Genomic DNA, 22,132 nt, shown 5'->3' on the forward strand with positions numbered 1-22,132 from the left:
GACGAATTCTAAAGGTAAAATTCCTGGGCCAAAGGTTACAAACAGTTTAAGAATATTGTTTCATATTTCCAAATCATTTTCTAAGAGGAGTATCCTGTTTTCTTCTCCTACCAAAAGTCTGAGAGCATTTGTCTCTGCTCATCTTCACCAGCATTGGAGATTATCCTTTGTTTTTTAATCTTAGCAGTTGGATAGATGAAAACTCCATACCCATGTTTTTTGAAATTAATGTTGTGGTGACTTACAGACCCTCTCTCGATGCCACGGCTAGGGACAGAGTCATTCAGGTAGTGAGTAGTTCTGACCCACTGTCTGTGTCTGTCAGTCTCCCTTTTAACAGAGACCGTTTCTTGTGGCTGTATCCGAGTTTCCCTTTGACTAATTCTTCTTTCTGTCCAGGAATGACACTGTGCGCTTTGCTTTGGATGTCCTGGCTATTCTCACTGTTGTGCCAAAAATTCAGCTCCAGTTGGCAGAATCAGTGGACGTGCTAGATGAGGCTGGCTCCACCGTCTCCACTGTAGGTGGGTTGTCTCCTGCCATTTTTGTCACTGCGCGGTTTTAATTTGTTTTCCTCTGCCATTCTGGTTGTGGTTACTTAACTGGCCTAATTTTGCAGTACTAGAACAGAAAGTAGCAACAGAGGGGGTACCCTGTAAGTTCTTTTAAGTCACGCCATCAGTTTCAAATAAGGGAGTCAGTGAGTGAACCTATTCTGGGTGGCACAGGCATTTTTGCTATAATAGTACAAGTGCATTCCTGAAAACCTTGCACTCCGCAGAGTGGAAAGCTAAAAATAGAATCTGTAAGAAAAATGGGCTGGGGCAGATAGCAAAAAATTTAAGCAACTCAAAATGAATAACTGGAAAGCAGCGCAAATGAACGAACCCTTTATTAAGATGAGGGCCGATGAGGGCTGCTGCTAAGGCGAGCATGCAAGTCACGTGAGTGGCTGTGGGCCCTAGAGTGCACTGCCCTGGGGAGAAAGCCTGAGGCTTAGCCACTTGCTTTTAAGTTTCTCCTTATGTAGAAGAGAGGCTTTCTGCTGCTGCGGTAGCAGCCAGGCTGAGGACTTTTTCTTTCCTGCTGGAAGTTTTTATTTATTCCCACTGTTTTTGCTTTCCTTACCTAGGAAAGCTTGTACATGAACCTTGGTGACTTCCACAGAATACTGACATCATTCCCGTATTTAAAAACTGCATATGAGGTATTCTGTCATAAAGATACATTGTAGCAGAACTGACTGCATTTTATACAAACTATTCCTTACGAATAAGTCCATGGGGTCACAAGAGTCCCACTCGACTGAGTAACTGAACTGAAGAGAAAACTGCTACACTTAAAAAAAAAAAGTAATTCTTTATTTTAACTGGAGGCTAATTACTTCACAGTATTGTAGTGGTTTTGGGACACAATGAATAGAACTGTAAATTTTGACTCTGAAATAACCATTGAAGTTGGCTATTAGTGTTATGAGGAATAATATAAAAAAAATTTTCCCCCTGTAGGTATCAGCATTATTTTGGGAGTGGCTGAGGGTGAGTTCTTTATTCACGATGCTGAAATTCAGAAGTCAGCACTTCAGATTATCATCAATTGTGTGTGTGGCCCGGATAACAGAATTTCTAGTATTGGCAAGTTTATCTCTGGAACGCCTCGGAGGAAGCTGCCTCAGACACCCAAAAGCAGCGAGCACACTCTGGCCAAGATGTGGAACGTGGTGCAGTCCAACAACGGCATCAAGGTGCTTCTGTCCTTACTGTCCGTCAAGATGCCCATCACGGATGCAGACCAGATCCGGGCCCTAGCGTGCAAGGCCCTGGTGGGCCTGTCTCGCAGTAGCACCGTGCGGCAGATCATCAGCAAACTGCCCCTTTTCAGCAGCTGCCAGATCCAGCAGCTGATGAAAGAGCCTGTGCTGCAGGACAAGCGCAGTGACCACGTCAAGTTCTGCAAGTACGCCGCTGAGCTCATCGAACGGGTGTCAGGAAAGCCTCTTCTCATCGGCACCGACGTGTCCCTGGCACGTCTGCAGAAAGCTGACGTTGTTGCCCAGTCACGGATCTCCTTTCCTGAGAAAGAGCTGCTTCTCCTGATCCGAAACCATCTCATTTCTAAAGGCCTTGGGGAGACAGCCACTGTGCTGACTAAAGAGGCCGACCTGCCCATGACTGCTGCCTCCCATTCTTCTGCCTTCACCCCGGTCACTGCTGCTGCTTCTCCTGTTTCTCTTCCCCGCACCCCTCGCATCGCCAATGGCATTGCAACTCGACTGGGCAGCCATGCTGCTGTGGGTGCCTCTGCCCCTTCTGCCCCCGCTGCTCATCCTCAGCCGCGGGTCCCCCAGCCGTCACTAGCTCTGCCTGGTCCGTCTCATGCAGGCAACTCCCCTGTGATTGGTAGGATCAGTTTTATCAGAGAGAGGCCATCACCCTGCAATGGCAGGAAAATCCGAGTGTTGCGGCAGAAGTCGGACCATGGCGCCTACAGCCAGAGCCCAGCCATAAAGAAGCAGCTGGACAGACACCTTCCCTCCCCGCCTACGCTGGACAGTATCATCACAGAGTATCTTAGAGAGCAGCATGCTCGCTGCAAGAACCCAGTTGCCACCTGCCCACCCTTCTCTCTCTTTACTCCTCACCAGTGTCCTGAGCCAAAACAGAGGCGACAAGCGCCAATAAACTTTACCTCAAGGCTAAACCGCAGGGCATCATTTCCAAAGTATGGAGGGGTAGATGGCGGGTGCTTTGATAGGCACCTTATCTTTAGCAGGTAAGGAGAGGTTACCTCACTCCCTGGGAATTGGAATGATTTTTCTGTTTAAATCAGAGTATGTGGGCAATATCAGCATGAAGTAATAACTCCAGAAAACCTTTTGTTGGCCTGAAATACCAGGAATTATCATTTTGTGTGAATACCTGAGCAGTGTGACTATGCCCCCTTTTGTCAAGGGGAACCCAGAGGTTCCTTGTATAATTACTGGCAATATAAGATACTCTGTTCTTGTTATATTAGTATGTTTTCTAGAACCCATGCAACACTCTGTCCCTGACAAGGCTCTCAAGTTTGTACTTGTGCTGGTCCAAGTTGTTACCTCTTCTGATTCCTTAAAAATTTTACACTGGGGCTTCCCTGGTGGTCCAGTAGGTAAGAGTTCACACTGCCAATGCAGGGGGCCTGGGTTCAATCCCTGGTCAGGGAACTATGCCGCAATTAAGAGGTCACATGCCACAACTAAGATCCAGCGCAGCCCAATAGATATTTTTCAAAAAATCTTACATACAAGTCATGGGATCTCAGGTTTTTCACATGGGAATTTTTGTTATTGTTAACATTTTTAAGTGAAGGCCCAGTTCTCTCTTGTAGAATGAAGATGAACCACTGACGGTCACTGATAATTTGGAAGAACCCGCTTGAAACAGAAAGGCTGTTTTTCTTTCTGTCCTTCTAACAAAGTTTTGTTCTTCCGAGTCTTTGCATGTTGTTTGTCTCTGATTCTCTTCTGTTTGTTCAGGTTCCGTCCTATTTCAGTGTTCCGGGAAGCCAACGAGGATGAGAGTGGCCTCACCTGCTGTGCGTTCTCTGCACGAGAGCGCTTCCTGATGCTGGGCACCTGCACCGGGCAGCTGAAGCTCTACAACGTGTTCAGTGGACAGGAAGAGGCCAGCTACAACTGTCACAACTCTGCCATCACACACCTGGAGCCCTCCAGGGTAAAGCTCCCTTCCTAGGTTGTGCTCAGTCATGCTTCTAGGATAGGTTGGTGAACTGCAGGTGTGTGGGCTGACCGCTTTCCTGTGTTTGTGTGTAAAGTTTGTTTGGAACACAGCCATACTCAGATGTTTATGTATGTTCTGGCTGCTTTGTGCTGCAGCGGCAGAGTTGAGTATTGTTGTATGCAGCATAGACCATGTGGCCTGCAAAACCCAAAGTATGTACTATCTGGCCCTTATGTTTTCCAGACCTAAAGATAGGTGGGTAGATTTTTAATGTGCTTTATTTAGAAACGGAGATTATCTATCAACTATGACCACAAAAGTTTTTGTGTTGGAAGGAAATCTGTAAGTACTGTGATTTTTTAGGATAACAAGCATTGTATGATCCCACTGGCAGTCTAGTAGTACTGTTTATTTTAACTCTTTATATTGGAGTATAGCTGAGAAGCAGTGTTGTGATAGCTTCAGGTGGACAGCAGAGGGACTCAGCCTTACACATACATGCTTCCATTGTGCCCTCGACTCCCCTCCCATCCAGGCTGCCGCATGACACGGAGCAGAGTTCCCTGTGCTCTACAGTAGGGCCTTGTTGGTTATCCGTTGTAAATATGACTGGGTTATTAGTACTGTTCTATGGATGAAATCAATGCTTTTGATGTTTCTACAAGTCAAGATTGTTACGATGACAAGGATAGTTTCCCTCATTCTAAAGTGAAGAAGGTTGCTACATTTAGAGTGCATCACCAGCAGGGACCTGCTGTAAAGCACAGGGAACTCTGCTCCATGTTATGTGGCAGCCTGGATGGGTGAGGAGTTCGGGGGAAAGGGGATACACGTATGTGCATGGCTGAATCCCTTCGCTGTTCACCTGAAACTATAACAACATTGGTGATTGGCTCTACCCCAGTACAAAACAGAAAGTTTGAAAAAATTGTAATGGGGGAATCATGAGGAATACAGATTGAGTAAATTTGGTGATGAGCTGGGAACAGAAATAAAGCAAGTTGATCTTTATTGGGCTTTCTCTTTAAAAAATCTTTTGAGAATCCTTAGCTACAGAGTCTAACAGCTGTTTTCAGTTTACTGATACTTCAGATGAGAGAGATGGAGAAATAAGGCCAAATATTAAGAAAGGAGAAACGATGTTTGACATCTAAGTCTCATCATCCCCCACCCACCACACCCTTGAAACTATTGTATTTCATGTTACTAGTTCAGGAGGATTAAATATTCTCAAATTTAGTGATTTTTTGTGACATAGGTACATATTACTTAATTCTTAGCAACTTCTGACCATTTCTTGATTCCTAAAAGTTTTTCTGTTTTCTTTATAATCCAACAATATATGTTATATTTTAGAATGCTAATGAAGGATGGCATTTATGTAAACACATGATTACCCATCTTGGGCTTCCCATCTTCTTTTAGGATGGATCCTTGCTGCTGACGTCGGCTACCTGGAGCCAGCCTCTGTCTGCACTTTGGGGAATGAAATCAGTATTTGATATGAAGTATGTATCTACTTTTATAGTTCCGTGTCTCTGTTTTACAATTTATCCCCTTCATCTGATTCTTTGACTCAGAGCATTTTTGGGGAAGAGAGGAATGCTGTAAGTTTTATTGCTGACTTCTCTCTTCCTCATCTGTGGTACATGTTTAATAAGATTTTTTATTTTCTTGGTTGCTGGGTATTCTTACCAAGTATATACATTCCCATCAGACAGCAGACCCTTCACTGATCCAGAAGGGCACATCTTTCTATTTTCTCATAGTGGCGCTCTTGCTGGGGCATATTCCAGAGGCATATGTACCCTGTTAGCCATTGTTATAACTAAGTAGTTCCCATTCATTTATTTTGAATCTTCTTGGACAAATTGATGGAGGGAATTTTCTTTTTAATCTTATGTGTACAATTTTTTCCTCTTTGGGAGCTGAGAATCTTCAGGTGAGTATAGTCAGGCCAGAGGCTGAGAATCACTTTCTTTTTAGTCAGTTAAATAATTACGTCCTGAAGATCAGTTACAGCAGTACTTCTGTTTGTTCGTAGGCATTCCTTTACAGAAGATCATTATGTTGAGTTCAGTAAGCATTCTCAGGACCGGGTCATAGGCACGAAGGGAGACATCGCCCATGTAAGTATTTAAGAATCCACATTTTTCAGGGTGATTTGTCTGTTTATACTGAAACTTTTTCAACTGAGTCTGATTACTTAAGTCCTGTGGGCAACCAGAAATTACTCAGTGATGATTCTTTCCAGATAAAATCTAGAATTGTAATGAAGTAGTTTCAGGCTATATGGGAAAAATGTAAAACGACCGAACAGTCTTACAGTTTGAGAACTGTTTCATTAGCACAAAAGATACCTTGAAACACTATGAAGTAAAGTTCCTGTCTTGGTGGATCCATATGGGGAGACAGTAAACAAAAAGAAGCAAATATATGGTGTGTTAGGTGGTGAGTGCTACCAAGGAAAAGAGAGCAGGGTAAGAGATAGTAAATGCTTGGTGGTGGTGTGGGGGACTTCTTTTTCATCCAGGAAATAAGTGTCAGTGATTGGATAATGTTAAAGCAATGTCTTGAAGGAAGCGTGGGCGTCATGCAGATACCTTAGGGAAAGTGATCTGAGATGCAGAATGGCAAGGGAAAAGCCCATACCTGGGAGGTGGGAAGGAGAAGGAGGGGATGATAACCAAAGTCAGTGGGGGCATACCCTGGAGCCTCTTGTAGCAGTGTGTTGTTTAAGACCTTTGGCTTTTCCTGTGTATGAGATGGACACTGGAGGGTGACTAAGAAGGCATGTGATTGGATGTAAAATTCCTAAAGTGTGAGTCTGGTTTCTGTGAGAGAAGCAAGAGGAGGCTTTGCAGTTAGGAGGGTGGTGTTCCAGCTAACGTGAGTGCTGCAGTGGAGCTGGGCTTGGGTGGGCCTGGGAGGCAATGAGAAGTGATACAGCTGGGCCCTGGGCTTTTGATACATGGAGTTTGTGATTCTCTTAGACATTCAAATAGGGAATATACTAATGGGGTTTCAGGAGAAAAGTCTGGGATGGGAGATACAAATGTGGGTGTGGTCTATGTGTTGATAGCATGAACCATGATCTTGGATGAAACCGTTAAGGAGGCTGGAAAAGTGTGAGGACAGAGTCCTCCTTGGGCCAGTATTTGGAAGTTGCAGTGTGAGGAGGATCTTGGGAAGGAGGACAAAAAGTGTGGCCAGTTAGGTAGCAGGAGAGCTCAGGAAAAGGACGTGCTGTTGAAGGCAAGGGAAAACTCTTGAGGAAGGATTGATGATTTGGGTCAGAAACTGCTGATAGGTTGCATAACATGAGAACTGAGGGAATTTCCTGTTGGTCCAGTGGTTAAGACTCACGGCTTTCACTGCCCAGTGCCTGGGTTCAGTCCCTGGTTGGGGAACTAAGATCCCGTAAGCAATGTGGTATGACAGAAAAAGAAAGAATTGAGACATGATCTTTGAGTAACTATGTGGAGGTCATTGTTAACCATGTCAGGAGCTAGTTCTGTGTGCTGTGGTGAAAATCTGATTACAGTGGGTTCACGGGAGAGCAGGAGCAGAGAGGTGGAGACAATACAGACAAGTCTTTTGACATGGTTTGCTGAAAAACAGGGATGTGAGGGTAGTAGCTTGAGTTGGGGTGGTGGTATGGAGTGGTGAAGGGAGGGTTTCTCCCAAGCTAAATTTGAAAGTTTTAAAATACATAGACAAGTTGAAGCAGTAGTACTGGTAGCTGCCACCTAGATTAACCAGTTTAGTATTTTGCCATATTTTCTGTGTCAATGTGTGTGTTTTTCTGAATCATTGAAAGTAAGTTGCAAACACTGTGACATTTTATCTCATATCTTATAACGTGTATATCCTAGCATTAATGACATTTTATTACATAATCACACTCATTATTAAATATAAGAAAATTTACAGTAATTCCCAAATGCCATCTAATTTTCATCCCATACTCAGTTTTCCCGATTGTTCCTGATGTGTTTGGTTTCAAATGTTTTTGTTTTTGTTTTTTGAACCAGGATCCAGCCAAGATTCACATATTGCATTTGGTTGTTGTGTCTCACTAATGTTTTAGAGCCAAGAACCATTTCTCCAGTTTTCATGACATTGACTTTTGAAGAGACCAGGCTAGTTGTCTTGTCCCATGATCTGGATTTGTTCGTTTCCTTGTGGTGTCTCCTTATTTGTTGCTCTGTTAAAAGAGGTTTTTTTTTTTTTTTAAAGACTGAAAATATTAAGCTGATGGGAAAGAGCTGGTCTCTGTATGGGTTGCACATTGTCAACTTTGGAACTTTTAGTGTTGTAGGGCACTAAAAGAGTATATTGGGAGATTTTTAAGGAGAAAAGGGTATTTCATTGATACCCTTCTCCAAAAAGTAACCTGTATAAGAGTATTCTCTGAGTAATGTTGGTTAGTCCACATGGAGAGTTTCTCAGTTTCAGTCTTAGAAACGTTTTCTTTTTCTTGAAAGGGGGATGGAGAATAAGAGGGTTTTCTTACCCCTATTGCCGTTTTACTTCTCATTTTCTTACCTGTGGGAAAGAGACTTCTCAAAAAACCTGAAATGGGACTCAAAGCATATAAACTTTGCTTGGATGGGTGTGGTCTTCCTATTTTTTAGTTATATTCAATATTAGGGCTTTTATGATTTTGATGGGCTTTTGAAAAGTGTGGGGGAGCTATTTTATGCAGCGTCTGTTTGAATTTGTCCGTGGACGGATTGGTCTGATTTTTCTCTTCCCACCCCTTCTTCTCTAAAGATTTATGATATTCAGACTGGCAACAAGCTGTTGACTCTGTTTAACCCAGATCTTGCCAACAACTACAAGAGGAACTGCGCCACCTTTAATCCTACAGACGATCTTGTCTTAAATGATGGCGTCCTGTGGGATGTCCGCTCTGCACAGGCCATCCACAAGTTCGACAAGTTCAACATGAACATCAGTGGCGTCTTCCATCCGAACGGGCTGGAGGTCATCATTAATACTGAGATTGTATCCTTTGCGCCCCTGCCTGCCTTGCCATTTGTTATCTAGCTTGGAATGCAGAAATAATTTTATCTTCCTACCAATACCTGGTTGAAGTGTCCATATAGGTAAATAACCTTGGTTTGAGGTATTATTGAATCTCCAGTGGATTCTTACTGGTATTGGTAATGATTGATGACTTTTAACTGGCTCTCTTTTTGCGGGGGAAGAGTGACCAGATTACTGCCTCCCTCTTCCCCTGGTGCCAGGTTGAGTTTTCTCTCTCTCTGGAAGGACACTAGTCAGAAGAGTCAGTGAAGTGCTATTACTGGGAGAAAGGGCGCTCCTGAGGATATCACAGGAGATGTTCAGGCCATTCTTCAGAAACAGGCATTCCGTGTGCTTTTGTTTTACCTTGATCTCATTGGTTTTTAAAGTGTTAATACCTAGACGGAGGAGAAAAAGAATATTTCAGAATTTCAGATATTTCAGAATTTCCCTCATGAAACTAGACAAGTTTTGGGAAAAACAGTTTTCCTTGACCACTCCCCTCCTAGTGGGACCTTCGAACCTTCCATCTTTTACACACAGTTCCTGCTCTCGATCAGTGTCGCGTGGTGTTCAACCACACGGGGACAGTGATGTATGGAGGTAATAAGCTTTACTAGTACAGATGGTGACAAAATTGGTTGATGAGAATAATGTTGATTTGTCATGAAAGGCCACTGGCTTTGACAATGAAATCTTGTCTACAAAGAAATTTTAAGACTAATCACGCATGTGTATCACTATGAACTTATAGAAGAATCTTCTCCGTCCTGCAATGTTTGTGCACCTCCAGCTGTAACAGCTCTTGGAATCTAGAGGGAGGTTGAGGATGTTGTTTGGATATGCAAGGAAGATGCTTTGAGAGAAATCTACTATGCTCTGAAGCATAGTATGCTTCTGAAGGATGCTCTGAAGCATAGTATGCTTCTGAAGGATGCTCTGAAGCCTTGGCTGTCCATTGATATTTTCTCATTTGTGAATAGGGGATGTCTCTGATTCTAATAATGTCTCGCTCCCCTGTCCCACTTCCCCTCCCAACTAGCTATGTTGCAGGCAGATGATGAAGATGACCTATTGGAAGAGAGGATGAAAAGCCCTTTTGGATCATCCTTCCGAACGTTTAATGCGACTGACTACAAACCTATAGGTAAGTGTCACGTGTCAGGCATTGATGATTTTGCCTTGTATTGGTGTTCCTTGTTTAAGATCCTCCATTTTCTAAGAGAATTATAATTTTTCTGCTTTTGAAAAGCAGATGAGTTATGGAAATATTTATGAACAGTCACCTTGAATGCCTTGAACAGAAAGACTGGTTTTAAGAGCACAGCAGTAGTACAATCCTAAGTGTTGTCACATTCTGTTTTCCAGCGACAATTGACGTGAAACGGAATATTTTTGACCTGTGTACAGACACCAAAGACTGCTATCTTGCTGTCATCGAGGTAAAGGGAGCTAGCAGAAATCTCAGTGTTTTACTGTGATATTTAAGATCATCTTCAACTTACACTCCAGGCATTTTGTCTGATATAAGATGTGTTTTTAAAGCTGATGCATTTATGGTGATAGACTGTGATAATCTATTTATTTGACGGGGAGATACACTGTCTAAGAGGAGTAATAGGGAACTTCTGATACAGAGCAGTGTGGCTGTCCATCTGCTCTTCTCCTGGACTCACTGTCAGACCTTTCTCAAGGAGTTGCTCTCTTGCTTGCACATCCTCGGAACAGAGCTGTTCCAGGGGTGGTGGCCTCTCCTTTGTGTCCCGGGCCTTTTCTTGGTGTCTGTCTTTGCTTCTCTGAGGGTCTGTCGAGGCTGAGGTGTGGATGCGGGCCTTCTGGACACTGATCTCTCCCTGTGGCTGGGTCCCGTTTCAGAACCAAGGCAGCATGGACGCGCTGAACATGGACACCGTGTGCAGACTGTACGAAGTGGGCAGGCAGCGCCTGGCGGAGGACGAGGACGAGGAGGAGGACCAGGTCAGTGGCCGTGGGCCTGCTGCCGAGCGCTGCTGGTAGTTCTGGGCACTCTGCTGTCAGCTGTTAGGGCGTTGCCTATCTTCATTTTTAAAGATTTTCGCTGTAGGCGTGTTTGCAACCTCTTGGCATATTCTCGAGGGCTGTCATGTGTCCTTGATCACTGAAACTCTTCAGAAGAAAGCAGATTTTAGTTACTATAAGACTTTAACCGGTATCTGATGGTCCTGTGAGTCCCCTTTGTAGGTTAATTTGCAGGTCAGCAATCTCTGATTTTGGTTTAGAGATCTCCGTGAACTCACCGTCAGAACCAGTGCCTTGTCTGCCTGCAGTATTGGCAGGCCCCCGTTTTCTCATTGCCAGCACACAGCAGAAACGCTGAGCTGTATCGCACAAGCAGCTTAACCTCTTAAAGTTCTGGTTTGCATTTTCTCAGTTCTATGCCATAACCTGTTTTCAGAGTTTAGAAGGAGCTTGCATATAGAGAGAAAATAGTGATGTTTTTGAGAATTAAACATGTAGAATGTGGGTAGATGGTATGTCGCACAGAACCTTAGCTTTTCCTTTTTTATAGGGGATTTTAATTTACAGTCGTGTCATGCTAGGTGCTTATCTGTACGGCATGTCAGCTGATGCCACTTAGGAAGAGTTTCTCAAACTACTGAGTTTCAGCAGCTCTTTCCTGTCTACTAGGCTCACACTACATTCTTGGCCTGATTCTTCAGACAAATCTGAGAAATATTTATTGCTGAGTGATATAAAGTTGAAAATGAATGACTGGAGTTTTACTTTCCTGTTGTAGATAATAAAATGGATAAAATGTCTTTTTTCCAGACCTTGGATTCATTTCCGTCTTTTCTTCCACTGTGGTGGTGTTTGGTCTTGGTGCTCTGTATCCTCTTTAAAGGCCACCCAGGTGCCCCGAGTGAGGCAGAGGCCACCCCGGGACAGGAGGACACACACTTCCTTCTGCGCACTCTGCCACTGCCCTCACCCTCCTTCCCCGCTGGTTCTTCAGTGAATCGCACTCGATGAGCTGAGGGCTCATGGGATAGCTTTCTGTTGGCATCCTTCTCCAGCAGCTTGTACTTCAGATTCAAAATAATTTTTAAGAGTAAAATTTTTGAAAGTGGTAATTTTAAGAGGTTTGTTTTTTTCTGATGCAAGTCTGGTACTATGGGCTGATGACACGTGTGTTTTTCTGACAGGGCTTAGCACTGACTAAGCAAGGGTGATTTGCTGTGCCAGTTTGAGATTTAGGTGTGTGTTCCACTGTTGGACTTTGTAGGTTATGAACCTCTTGAGTAAACCTTGTCACCTGGGGTCAACAAGCTGAAACAGACTCACCTCTTCTGTGTGCTCTCCTGATCTCCACCGTCTCGGGTAGAATGCTCCAACTTGGCTAAGTGTTTATTAGAGCTTAGAGATAATCCATAATCTCAAGAAACATGTTTCTGTGCAGAGCGAGAAGGAGCCTTGTATGTATTGGGGTTAGTGGTCACGGTGGGGTTAGGGCAGAGCCTTCTGCAGGCCTTGCTTCTTGACCCAGAGGCGTCCCTCTGTGGGAAGCCTCTCTCCTCACGCATAGATAAAGAGAGTCACGATCCTTCTTGGATACCATGGAAATGTTACTTTATAAAGCACTTTACTGAAAATGGCATCCTTAGTACAAAAATTTTGTTTTTTCTTGGATAGAGTTTAGTTTTTAGAGCAGTTTTGGGTTCACAGCAAAACTGAGCAGAAGGTCCAGAGTTTTCCCATAAATACCTTGTTGCTGTGAGCATAGCCTCCTCCATTAACAGCATCCCACACCAGAGTGGTACACTTGTTACAACTGGTGAACCTACTTGGACACATCATTGTCACCCTGAGTCCATAGATTACATTAAGGTGCAACCTTGGTGAGGACATTCTGTGGTTAGAACAAAGGTATAGTGACGCTGTCCCCATTGTGGTATTGTACAGAGTAGTTTCACCGCTCCAAAACTCCTGTGCTCCCCTGGTTGACTGCTTCCTCCCCAGCCCCTGACAGCCACTCATCTTTTTCCTGTCTCCATAGCTCTGCCTTTTCCAGAGTGTCTTATAGTGGAATCATACAGTATGTAGCCTTTTCAGCTTCGCTTCTTTCACTGAGTAATATGCACTTGTTTGTTTCATATCTTCTCATGACTTAGTATCTCTTTTCATTTTAAAGCTGAATAATATTCCATTGTTTGGATGTATCACAGTCTATCTGGCATAATTTGAATAAAGTTTTTGGCACTTCAGAATAGAGCTCTTGTGTAACCACACCTCAGCAACAGCAACAGCAGCATATGGCACCATGCGCGGGTTTTATGTAGACAGCAGTTTCAGCTCCTTTGTGTAAACACCACGGAGTGCGATTTCTGGATTGCGTGATAAAAGTAAGTTTAGTTTTATAAAAACTTCCAAACCATCTACCAAAGCGGCTGTACCATTTAATGTTTCTGCCATCAGTGAATCAGAGTTCCTGTTGCTCCATGTGCTCACCTGTATGAGGTACGGTTAGTGTTTTCCATTTTGGCCTTTTTAATAGATACGTAGTGGTCTCACTATATACTTAAAATATTAATAGACTTTTATTCCTTTAGTTGAATAATCAAAAAGTATGGTTTAAGTTTTTTTTGAGTGGAAAGGAATTTGGTTCTTGGATTTTTTTTTTAAATTGAAGTATAGTTGATTTATAAAGTTGCATTAGTTTCAGGTGGACAGTAAAGTGATTCAGTGATATTTAGTGGTATATGTATTATATTTGTATTTATATATTTAGTGGTACATGTAGTTTGTATAATTTATTATATAATATATAATTACATATTATAGTATATTATATACACTGTATATATAGGTTGCTTCTGTGTCTTAGCTATAGTGCTGCTGTAAGTGAACACTGGGGCACATGCATTTTTTTTAATTAGAATTTTCCTCTTTTCAGGACATATGCCCAGGAGTGGGATAGGTGGATCGTATGGTAACTCAATTATTAGTTTTTGAAGGAACTTTCATGCTGTTTTCCATAGTGACTGCACCAGTTTACATTCCTACCAGCAGTTTCAGAGGGTTCCCTTTTCTCTACACCCTCCTCATTTAGCATTTAGCATTTGTAGACTTTTTGATGATGGCCATTCTTACCAGTGTGGGGTGATATCTCATGGTAGTTTTGCTTTGCATTTCTCTAATAGTTGGTGATGTTAAGCATCTTTTTATGTGCCATTTGGCCATCTGTATGTCTTTGAAAAAATGTCTATTAAGGTGTTCTGCTCACCTTGGATTGTTTTTTTGATATTGAGTTGTATGAGCTGTTTTATATATTTTGGAAATAGGTCATATTGCTTGCAAGTATTTTCTCCAGGTCTGTAAGTTGCCTTTTTGTTTATGGTTTATTTTGCTGTGCATATAATGTCTTTCTTTGTCTCTGATAACTCTAAGCTTTCTTGCCTGCTTTCCTTCCCTCCTCCCCTGTTCCTTTCCTTCCTTTGTTTTCACATGGCATGTGGAATCCTAGGTTCCCAACCAGGGGATTGAACTCAGCAGCGAAAACACTGAGTATTTCATAGGATTCCCCTCTCTTCCTTATTAGCATATTAATTATACTTTTTTTTTTCCATTTTCTTCAGTGGTTACCCTAGAGTTTGTAAGATTATATTTACAGGTAATCCAAGTCCACTTTCAAATAACACCGTAGCTCTTCATGAATGGTGCAAGTAACTTAGAATAACAAAACAGAGTCCTAATTCTTTCTTCCTGTCCCTTGCTTCATTGCTGTCATTCACTTCACTTACATAGAAGCACGCAGAATTGAATACATTGTTGGTATTACTATTTTGAACAAACTACTGTTATTTTGAATGAAGATCAATTAAGAAAAGTGGTTATTCTACCTTCACTTATTCCTTCTCCAGTGCTCTTCCTCCAGAGTTTTTAACCTAATCTTCCTTCTCTCTGAAGACTTTAACATTTATTGCCAAACAAGTTTACTGGCAACAATTTGTTTTTGTTCATCTGAAAAAGTGACTCCCCTTCACTTGCGAAGCACGCCTTTCCTGGGTACGAAGGTGTACGTTGGTGGTTTCGGTCTCGAAGCTTGTTTAATGCTCGATTCCACGGTACTCTTGCTTTCATGGTTTTTGAGGAGATGTGGGTGTAACTTTTTTCTTTATAGGTATGGTGGTTTTTTTCCCTGGCTTATTTCAGGATATTTTCTTTGATTTTCTGTAATTTAAAAATGATGTGACTAGGTGTGGGCTTTGGGGCCGTTTATTCTCTACAGAGCTTCCTGGATCTTTGGTTTGGTTTCTGGCCACCATTAATTTGGGGGCATTTTCAGTCATTATTTCAAGCATTTCTTCTGTTCTTTTTCTTCTCCTAGAATTCTCGTTACCTGTTCAGTTCAGTTCAGTCGCTCAGTCGTGTCTGACTCTTTGCGACCCCATGAACCACAGTACTCCAGGCCTCCCTGTCCATCACTAGCTCCCGGAGTCTACCCAAACTCATGTCCGTTGAGTCGGTGACACCATCCAACCTTCTCATCCTCTGTTGTCCCCTACTCCTCCTGCCCTCAATCTTTCCCAGCATCAGGGTCTTTTCAAACGAGTCAGTTCTCTACGTCAGGTGGCCAAAGTATTGGAGTTTCAGCTTCAACATCAGTCCTTCCAATGAACACCCAGGACTGATCTTTAGGATGGACTGGTTGGATATCTCTGCAGTCCAAGGTACTCTCAAGAGTCTTCTCCAACACCACAGTTCAAAAGCATCAATTCTTCTGCGCTCAGCTTTCTTTATAGTCCAACTCTCACATCCATACATGACCACTGGAAAAACCATAGCCTTGACTGGATGGACCTTTATTGGCAAAGTAATGTCTATGCTTTTTAATATGCTGTCTAGGTTGGTCATAACTTTCCTTCCAAGGAGCAAGTGTCTTTTAATTTCATGGCTGCAGTCACCATCCACAGTGATTTTGGAGCCCAGAAAAATAAAGTCTGACACTGTTTCCCCATCATGCCTTTTCTAGTTATCCCACAGTTGTTATTGGATATTCTGTTCGTGTTTTTCACTTCGTCCTCTTTCCTTTTGAGTTTTGGTGGTGTCTATCGAGATACCCTGCTGCTCCGAGATTCTTTGCTTAATGGAGTCCATCCACTAATAAAGCCCGTCCAGGCACTCTCCGCTTCCGTCACAGTGCTTTGATTGCTGGCATCTCTTTGGCTCTTGCTTAGAGCTCCCATTACCTGCTTCTGTTGTGCATCTGGTGTTGCACTCTGTCTGCCTAATCCGTTAGCGAACCCTTGGCTTCTTCCCCACAGATGTTTTAAGTTCCTGGTCTGTTAATCCCTCCCGTATCTGAATTGGTTTCTGATGCTTACTTATTACATTGTCTGTTTAAACTTTTTTTTTTTCTTTTAGTATGTCTTATAGTTTTTCTTGATAGTTGGACATGATGGGCTGGATAAAAAAAAAACGTTGTTGGCCTTTAGTAATGTGGTGGTAAGATGTGGAGGAGGGAAAGCAGTTTATGGTCTTATAACTAGTCTTTTAACGAGTCTCTACCTCAGTATGGTGAACTTTACACATCTGTTTCTTCCGCTTTGTTTCACAAGTACAGATGGCTGGAGTGGGCTGGAATTGGGTATTTCTCGTTCCCCCAATAGATCAGGGTCTGGTTAGATGGTTTCTCCTCAGGGCAGCCCTCTGAGGAGAAATTCTGATGTATTTCATGTTATTTTTTCCCCTTTGCCCTGCCAGAGGCACAAGGGAATTTTTCTCTAACATTCACCTGGAGAACCAGGTCAAGCTCCTGGAGGTAAAACCCATAACATCTTTCATTGCTCAGCACTATCTTCAGCTACTGGTCCTTTGTAGTTCCGGTTTTCCTCCTTCACGCTGGTTCCTATGGAAGTGTGTTTCTGGGTCTGTGCTGTGGCAAGTTGTCATTCTCTGTATTTGCATGTTGGTCCCTCCGATTTTAGGGGCAGTGGTTTGCCCTGTCACCCCACTTCTTTGTCAAATGTAAGACTTACTGATTTTTTTAGTTTGTTCAACTTTTTACTTGTTAAGGTGTAGTGGCAACTTCAGGCTTCTGGCTCTTAAATGGTGAATTTATTTTAAAGGACAGTTAGGCTCCGGAGTTTAAACCACTTCACCAAATGCAGCCAGGAAATCTCGATAATAGAAAGGTTTCTGGTAATGCTTTCTGGGCTTCATGCCTGTCCTTGGTGTCATAGATGAGAGGGTCCCCTAGTGTTTAAACCTCAGTTATGAGATCTGGGTGAAAGGGAGAGGTCTTCACATGGATACTTGAGACCTTGGGTTTATTTGTGACATGGATCTTCATGTTTTCTTGACTGCAGCAGTATTTAACTTGGACGTGTTGCTAGTATTTGTTGGTACCAGAGCTTGCAAGTGGTATTAGATGCTCCAAATGTTGTGTGGTTGCTTTGAGTCAGGGTTTTAATAGTGACTGGTCTTTTATTCTTGTGGCCTTTTGCTTCTTAGACACCACCTTCCCTAATGCATGTTCTTTTCCACTTTAGCTGTCATGGGTCAGGATGTAGTTTATTCTTGAGTAGGTACAGAAGGTGGTGTTGTCAAGCTGTAGTTGGTGTATTAGTACACCTGTTGGTACAGGTGGCTGCAGACTAATGTTCTTGTTCATTCATGACTACCCCCATCACTGTAGATCACTACCGACAGCAATTTTGTCTCAAGCTTCCTGGATTTTACATGTTGAACTGTAAATGTGCAGCAAAAACTGGGTTTATCTGAAGTTACTTATCAATACCATTATCCCTGCTCTTCCACGTCCTTGCAGTTTACAAAGCAGTGGGCAGCAGTCTTCTTTAGCAGCTTTCAGGTGGGTCCATGTGATTCCTGGTGTCAGTGTTTGAGGAGACGGTCAAGAAAAGAGAAGCTAGGTATTGTGGATGCTGGGGGGCTGTTACTGGGATTGGCCTCATTCTTCTTGCAGAGGTGGAGTGATAGATGAGAAGTGAGTCTTGGGTGGCAGGTGTGGAGGCCAGAGATGACCACAGAGGAACGCTTAAGGTGTTCAGATTTCTTTTCATCACCTCTTCCATGTATCAGGTTGATTTTTTTTTTCTAACTCATTTTCCTTTGTTTCATCTGATTTTAAAACTGGAGACTTCATTTTCATATGTCATTTGCTATTCAAAATTTTGTCCTAGTCCAGATATCTGCCCTTAGGTCCTCTCAGATGTTTCAGGTGTGACTTACATGGCTTAAGGGTGCAGGCATCTGTGCCTGGCACCTCTGAATTTGCCTTTTCACCTTAGCAAAATAAACTTAGAGGCCTGAATGGTCAGCTGCCGCGTGCTGAGATGGCCCAGCGTAAGGTGCCCATACAAATGGTTTTTATTGATTGAAAAAGCTTTATTGATATAATTTACATACCGTAAAAATGGCTGTCTTTTGCCTTATGTTTAAATAAGCTTGGAGATTAACAAAGGATGAACTGTACCACTGTGTTGCTGAATTAAAACATGTAAATATTTGATTCCTGAGGCTGCTAGTTTGCCAGTCTTCAGGCATTTGATGAAATCAGATAAGCTACTCACTTACTAAAACTAGTATTATCCAGTTTTGGTATGTGTGTTTTTTTTTTTTTTTTTAAATCAATTCTGTCGACTTTGTTGTTGGCTTTCAGGAAGATTATAAAACCAAGGATTAGAATTGATCATTGTTCCTAGATTTTGAAAAGCCAATACATTTCAACGAATTATAGTTAATCTTAAATTTCTTTAACGAAACAAAACAAGGGAATCATACTTCCTTTCTCCACTCCGTTTTGGAACCTGGGACACGTTGGATGCTGTGCCTCCTGTGTGCGCTCCACTGCCTAGAAGCGCATGGTAAGAGCCTTGACTGATTACACACCTGCTGTAAGCTTGGTCAGGGGTTCCTGAAAGGCTCCCCCGCCCACCCTAAGGAATTTAAAATATAGGTTAGATTCTGCTGGTGAGGAGAGAAAAACACAAGCATTTTTATGATCCTGAAGTGAATCTATAGTTTTTAAAGATTGTTAACACCAAGAACAAGTGTCAGAAGTAGAAGCAGGAGTTTAAATCTTGCAAATATGACATGTTGCCATGACAGGACAGTAGACTTAGGTTTTAACTGTATTTTTAAAAAAGCAATCCTAGTGTTTACATAAACGGTTTTAAAAGTAGGACCAGAGATTTGGTTTTTTAAGAGATTGGTTATATTTTTGGAGGCAGTATAGGCTAAAAGCTATTTCTCTTGAAAATAGACATCTGTTTAAGAAGAATGTTGAATGGTGTAGAAACAAATGCTGCACTAATTAAAAACCCATGCTAAGTCCTAGAGAGCAAGACAGCTTCAGTGGGGGGGCAGGTCGGTGTTAGTACCTGCGGAGGAATACCGTGGGGACATTGCGGGTTCACGTCCACGCTCCTCTGTTAAAGCCAGTGGTGCAATATCACAGTTACGTGAGGTTTTTTGGTTTCCCAGTGCATGTAAATGTTAGGTTTACACTGCACTGTGTCTATTAAGAGTGTGCGCTGTGTCTAAAAACAACAGTGTACATAGCTTATTTTATTGGCAAAAAATGCTAACCATGATCTGAGCCTTCAGTGAGTAGTAGTTGTAACATCAAAGATCACTGATGACAGATCTCTATAACCAATATAATGAAAAGGAAACAGTTGGAAATTCTGAGAATTACAAAATGTGGCATGAAGCATGACGTGAGCAGGTGCTGTCAGAAGAAAATGGTGCTGATAGAGCTGCCTGACACAGGGTTGCTTCAAACAAGCAATTTGTTTTAAAACACGAAGAAACCACAGTATCTGCAAAACATAATCGCAGGAAAACAAGGTATGCCTGTATTCACCTTTCTGGTTCTGTCATTAGGAGTCTTGGGGAGGATATATTCCTACAGAAAAGTGCAAGTTGGAACCAGAGGTCGACTGAGATCCATTTTGTTAAGTGGTTCTTCCTTCTGGTGGACGCCACAATTCCTGGGGCACTTTCCAAAATCCTCCTGTGGAAGCCCCATTGGTAAAGATTGGTTCTGTCAGCTTGGACGCCGGATGGAATTCAGGCCTGTTTACTTTGGAGAACTTTCCCAGTTCTCCGAAATACACATTCTGATGGCCATACGTGAGTAGGAACTGCTAGTGTAATTAAATCATGTCATATAACAAGAAATTAAGATTTATTTAGAGAAGTTGGCATTAAATGGTTGCTTATCACTGCTTCTGTTGTAATTCTGCAGCCTGGGCAGCATATGGAGCTCTCCTGGGTTTTTTAGTCTGGGAAGGGATGACCACAGAGACTGAGAGAGACTGGAGGTAGACAGGAGCGGGGAGAATGCAGTAGGTGATTGCAACGAGAGGGGTGTTGGGCAGCACTCCTTAACAGCACTGGGTGTTAAGCTGTGCAGGGGCAGTGACAGCTGTTGGAGATTTCATCTGGTTACTGGCAGAGGTGTGGAAAAGGTGCTAGATTTAGAAGGTGCTCTGAGTTCAATTTTAGAAGTAAGTTTCTGTGGTACAGATGGGTAGAGCTATCTAATGAGAGTTTCAGGATTTGACTTAAAGTTGTAGGAACCTTTATGCCTAGGAGATCTGGTCCGGACATGGTCAAGATTGGCAGCCCAGTGCAGAGGCCAGGATTGGTCAGGGTCAGTCACTGTAGAGAAGCCCCGTGGTTGGCCATTCAGGCTTTTGTGTTCCTTTAGGAAGATTCTAGTTACTGTAATAGGAGCAACAGGCTTACCGACCACTTAGTATATGCCAGGCGCTTTCCAAGGAGGTTACATACATATACCCTTCTCCTGCCCCCGCAGCAGCCCTATGTGGCTAAGCTGATCGCCCACAGTCATACACAGTGCAGTAGTTTGGATTCTTCGGGGCAGCCTGGCTCCAGGGCACGTACCGTCTCCTGTGGAGTGCTGTGGGCGGAAGCTGGACTGTCAGGTGTTAGAGGAATACAGACTGAAGGAGTGGATCAGGGAGCAAGCTGAGGACCTGGAGGCCAGGAGGGAGGGATCAGACTTTCAAAAGTCTGCATGTGGAATGAGTTTGAAGCCTGTGTGGATTGAGAAGTTTAGCCTTGGGAAAGCTGACTCTCTTCAGAGATGAGAAGCTAGTGCAGACAAATGTGAGGGTGGTTGTGTGTGGAGTGGGCATGAGAAAGGTGTGGTGGGGTAATAAGGACCTGGGCTGGACTGAGGTCAGAAACGGGAAGGCTGGCTTCTTCCTCACACTAGGGTTGAGTCAGGAAACACCCATGCTTGGCTGGAGAGGGCACCTGAGGGAGTGCACACCAGTTGATCTGCTCCCTGAACTGGAGAGGGGAGTGGGTGGGTTTATCTGCAGGGGTTTGGGGCTTTTGGGTAACCATGAAATTGACATAAGATGGAACCCAGAAGAGAAGAGCTTTGAAATTCTTTCTGTAGAATTTGTTAGTTTAAAACAGCCTGGCCCTGAATTCGTGTTTCTAAGCCCTGAAAGAGAGGTCTTAGGGAATTAAAACAATACTCATTGATCTAAATGTGGCTGGAGTTGAGTCAGGATTCTAGCACGATTGCGTCTTTCATTAAGTAATAATTTCTGGATCACTTTTTTGACCACTCAGTGGAAGCTTTGTTCTGTAGATACGAAGGTGAGGGCCTTTGCAATTTACAAAGCAGGTACTGAAACCTGCAAGAATGCTCTTAAAATTGCTTCCTCAACTCTGTTTTGGGTTCAACCACAGGATTAGATTTTACCACAGCATTTTGGATAGATGTTGTGAGCTTCTGTTTCATGCTCCAGGTTTCAGATTTAAAAGTTAGAAAGTGAGCTTATGGTCATATCCACGTGTAACAAAATACATGTTAAAGCACTGGCCATTAAATCCAGAGTATAAATGACTAAGTGCTGTGTTTGGAGGTTCTGGTAGATTTCTCCTTCCCGTTCATTTCCCTTTTTCTGTTGTGGTCACATAGATCGTCATGGCCTTCTCGGATGAAGAAATACAAAATTATTCTGCTACACGATTAAAGGTTGGGTTTGTAGGCTCCTGGAAGAATCTGGAATGGTGAATAGATTGGTTGACCTATTTTCTAGAATTGCTCTTGATTTTGGAGCTTTTTCTTAGTTCTCCTGAATCAGCCGAGCTTTGATGTTTTTAGAAATGAAGATTGATCTTCCTTAAATTTGCTGGATAACGGATGCCTGTGTGAACAGTTTACCCTTTTATTTACTCAATTGCGGGCCTTTAAAAGTTATGCCATCCTGAAACACTTAAAGTTTATATAAATTGCCCAAGTTCATACAACACATAATTGGCAGAGCCAGGATTCTAACCCTTGCTTGTTGGAGCCCAAAGCCTAGGCGTCTTTTCCTGTCATGTACTCTGAATAC

At 42.8% G+C, this 22,132-nt stretch overlaps 1 protein-coding gene across 1 annotated transcript in view; it reads left to right on the forward strand.

Moving 5' to 3' along the window:
* The window catches only part of DCAF1 (DDB1 and CUL4 associated factor 1), a 73,302-nt gene that overhangs the window by 43,643 nt on the left and 7,527 nt on the right, over window positions 1-22,132 (forward strand). The window contains exons 12-21 of the mRNA XM_068981996.1: window positions 400-524; window positions 1,509-2,772; window positions 3,515-3,713; window positions 5,145-5,227; window positions 5,764-5,848; window positions 8,496-8,729; window positions 9,260-9,353; window positions 9,793-9,897; window positions 10,119-10,192; window positions 10,626-10,727. Of these exons, the coding sequence (XP_068838097.1) occupies window positions 400-524; window positions 1,509-2,772; window positions 3,515-3,713; window positions 5,145-5,227; window positions 5,764-5,848; window positions 8,496-8,729; window positions 9,260-9,353; window positions 9,793-9,897; window positions 10,119-10,192; window positions 10,626-10,727 (2,365 nt within the window). The remainder of the gene's footprint in view (window positions 1-399; window positions 525-1,508; window positions 2,773-3,514; window positions 3,714-5,144; window positions 5,228-5,763; window positions 5,849-8,495; window positions 8,730-9,259; window positions 9,354-9,792; window positions 9,898-10,118; window positions 10,193-10,625; window positions 10,728-22,132) is intronic.

This window comes from Capricornis sumatraensis, chromosome 10 (genome assembly GCF_032405125.1).
Source record: "Capricornis sumatraensis isolate serow.1 chromosome 10, serow.2, whole genome shotgun sequence".
NCBI classification, from domain to species: Eukaryota; Metazoa; Chordata; class Mammalia; order Artiodactyla; family Bovidae; genus Capricornis; species Capricornis sumatraensis.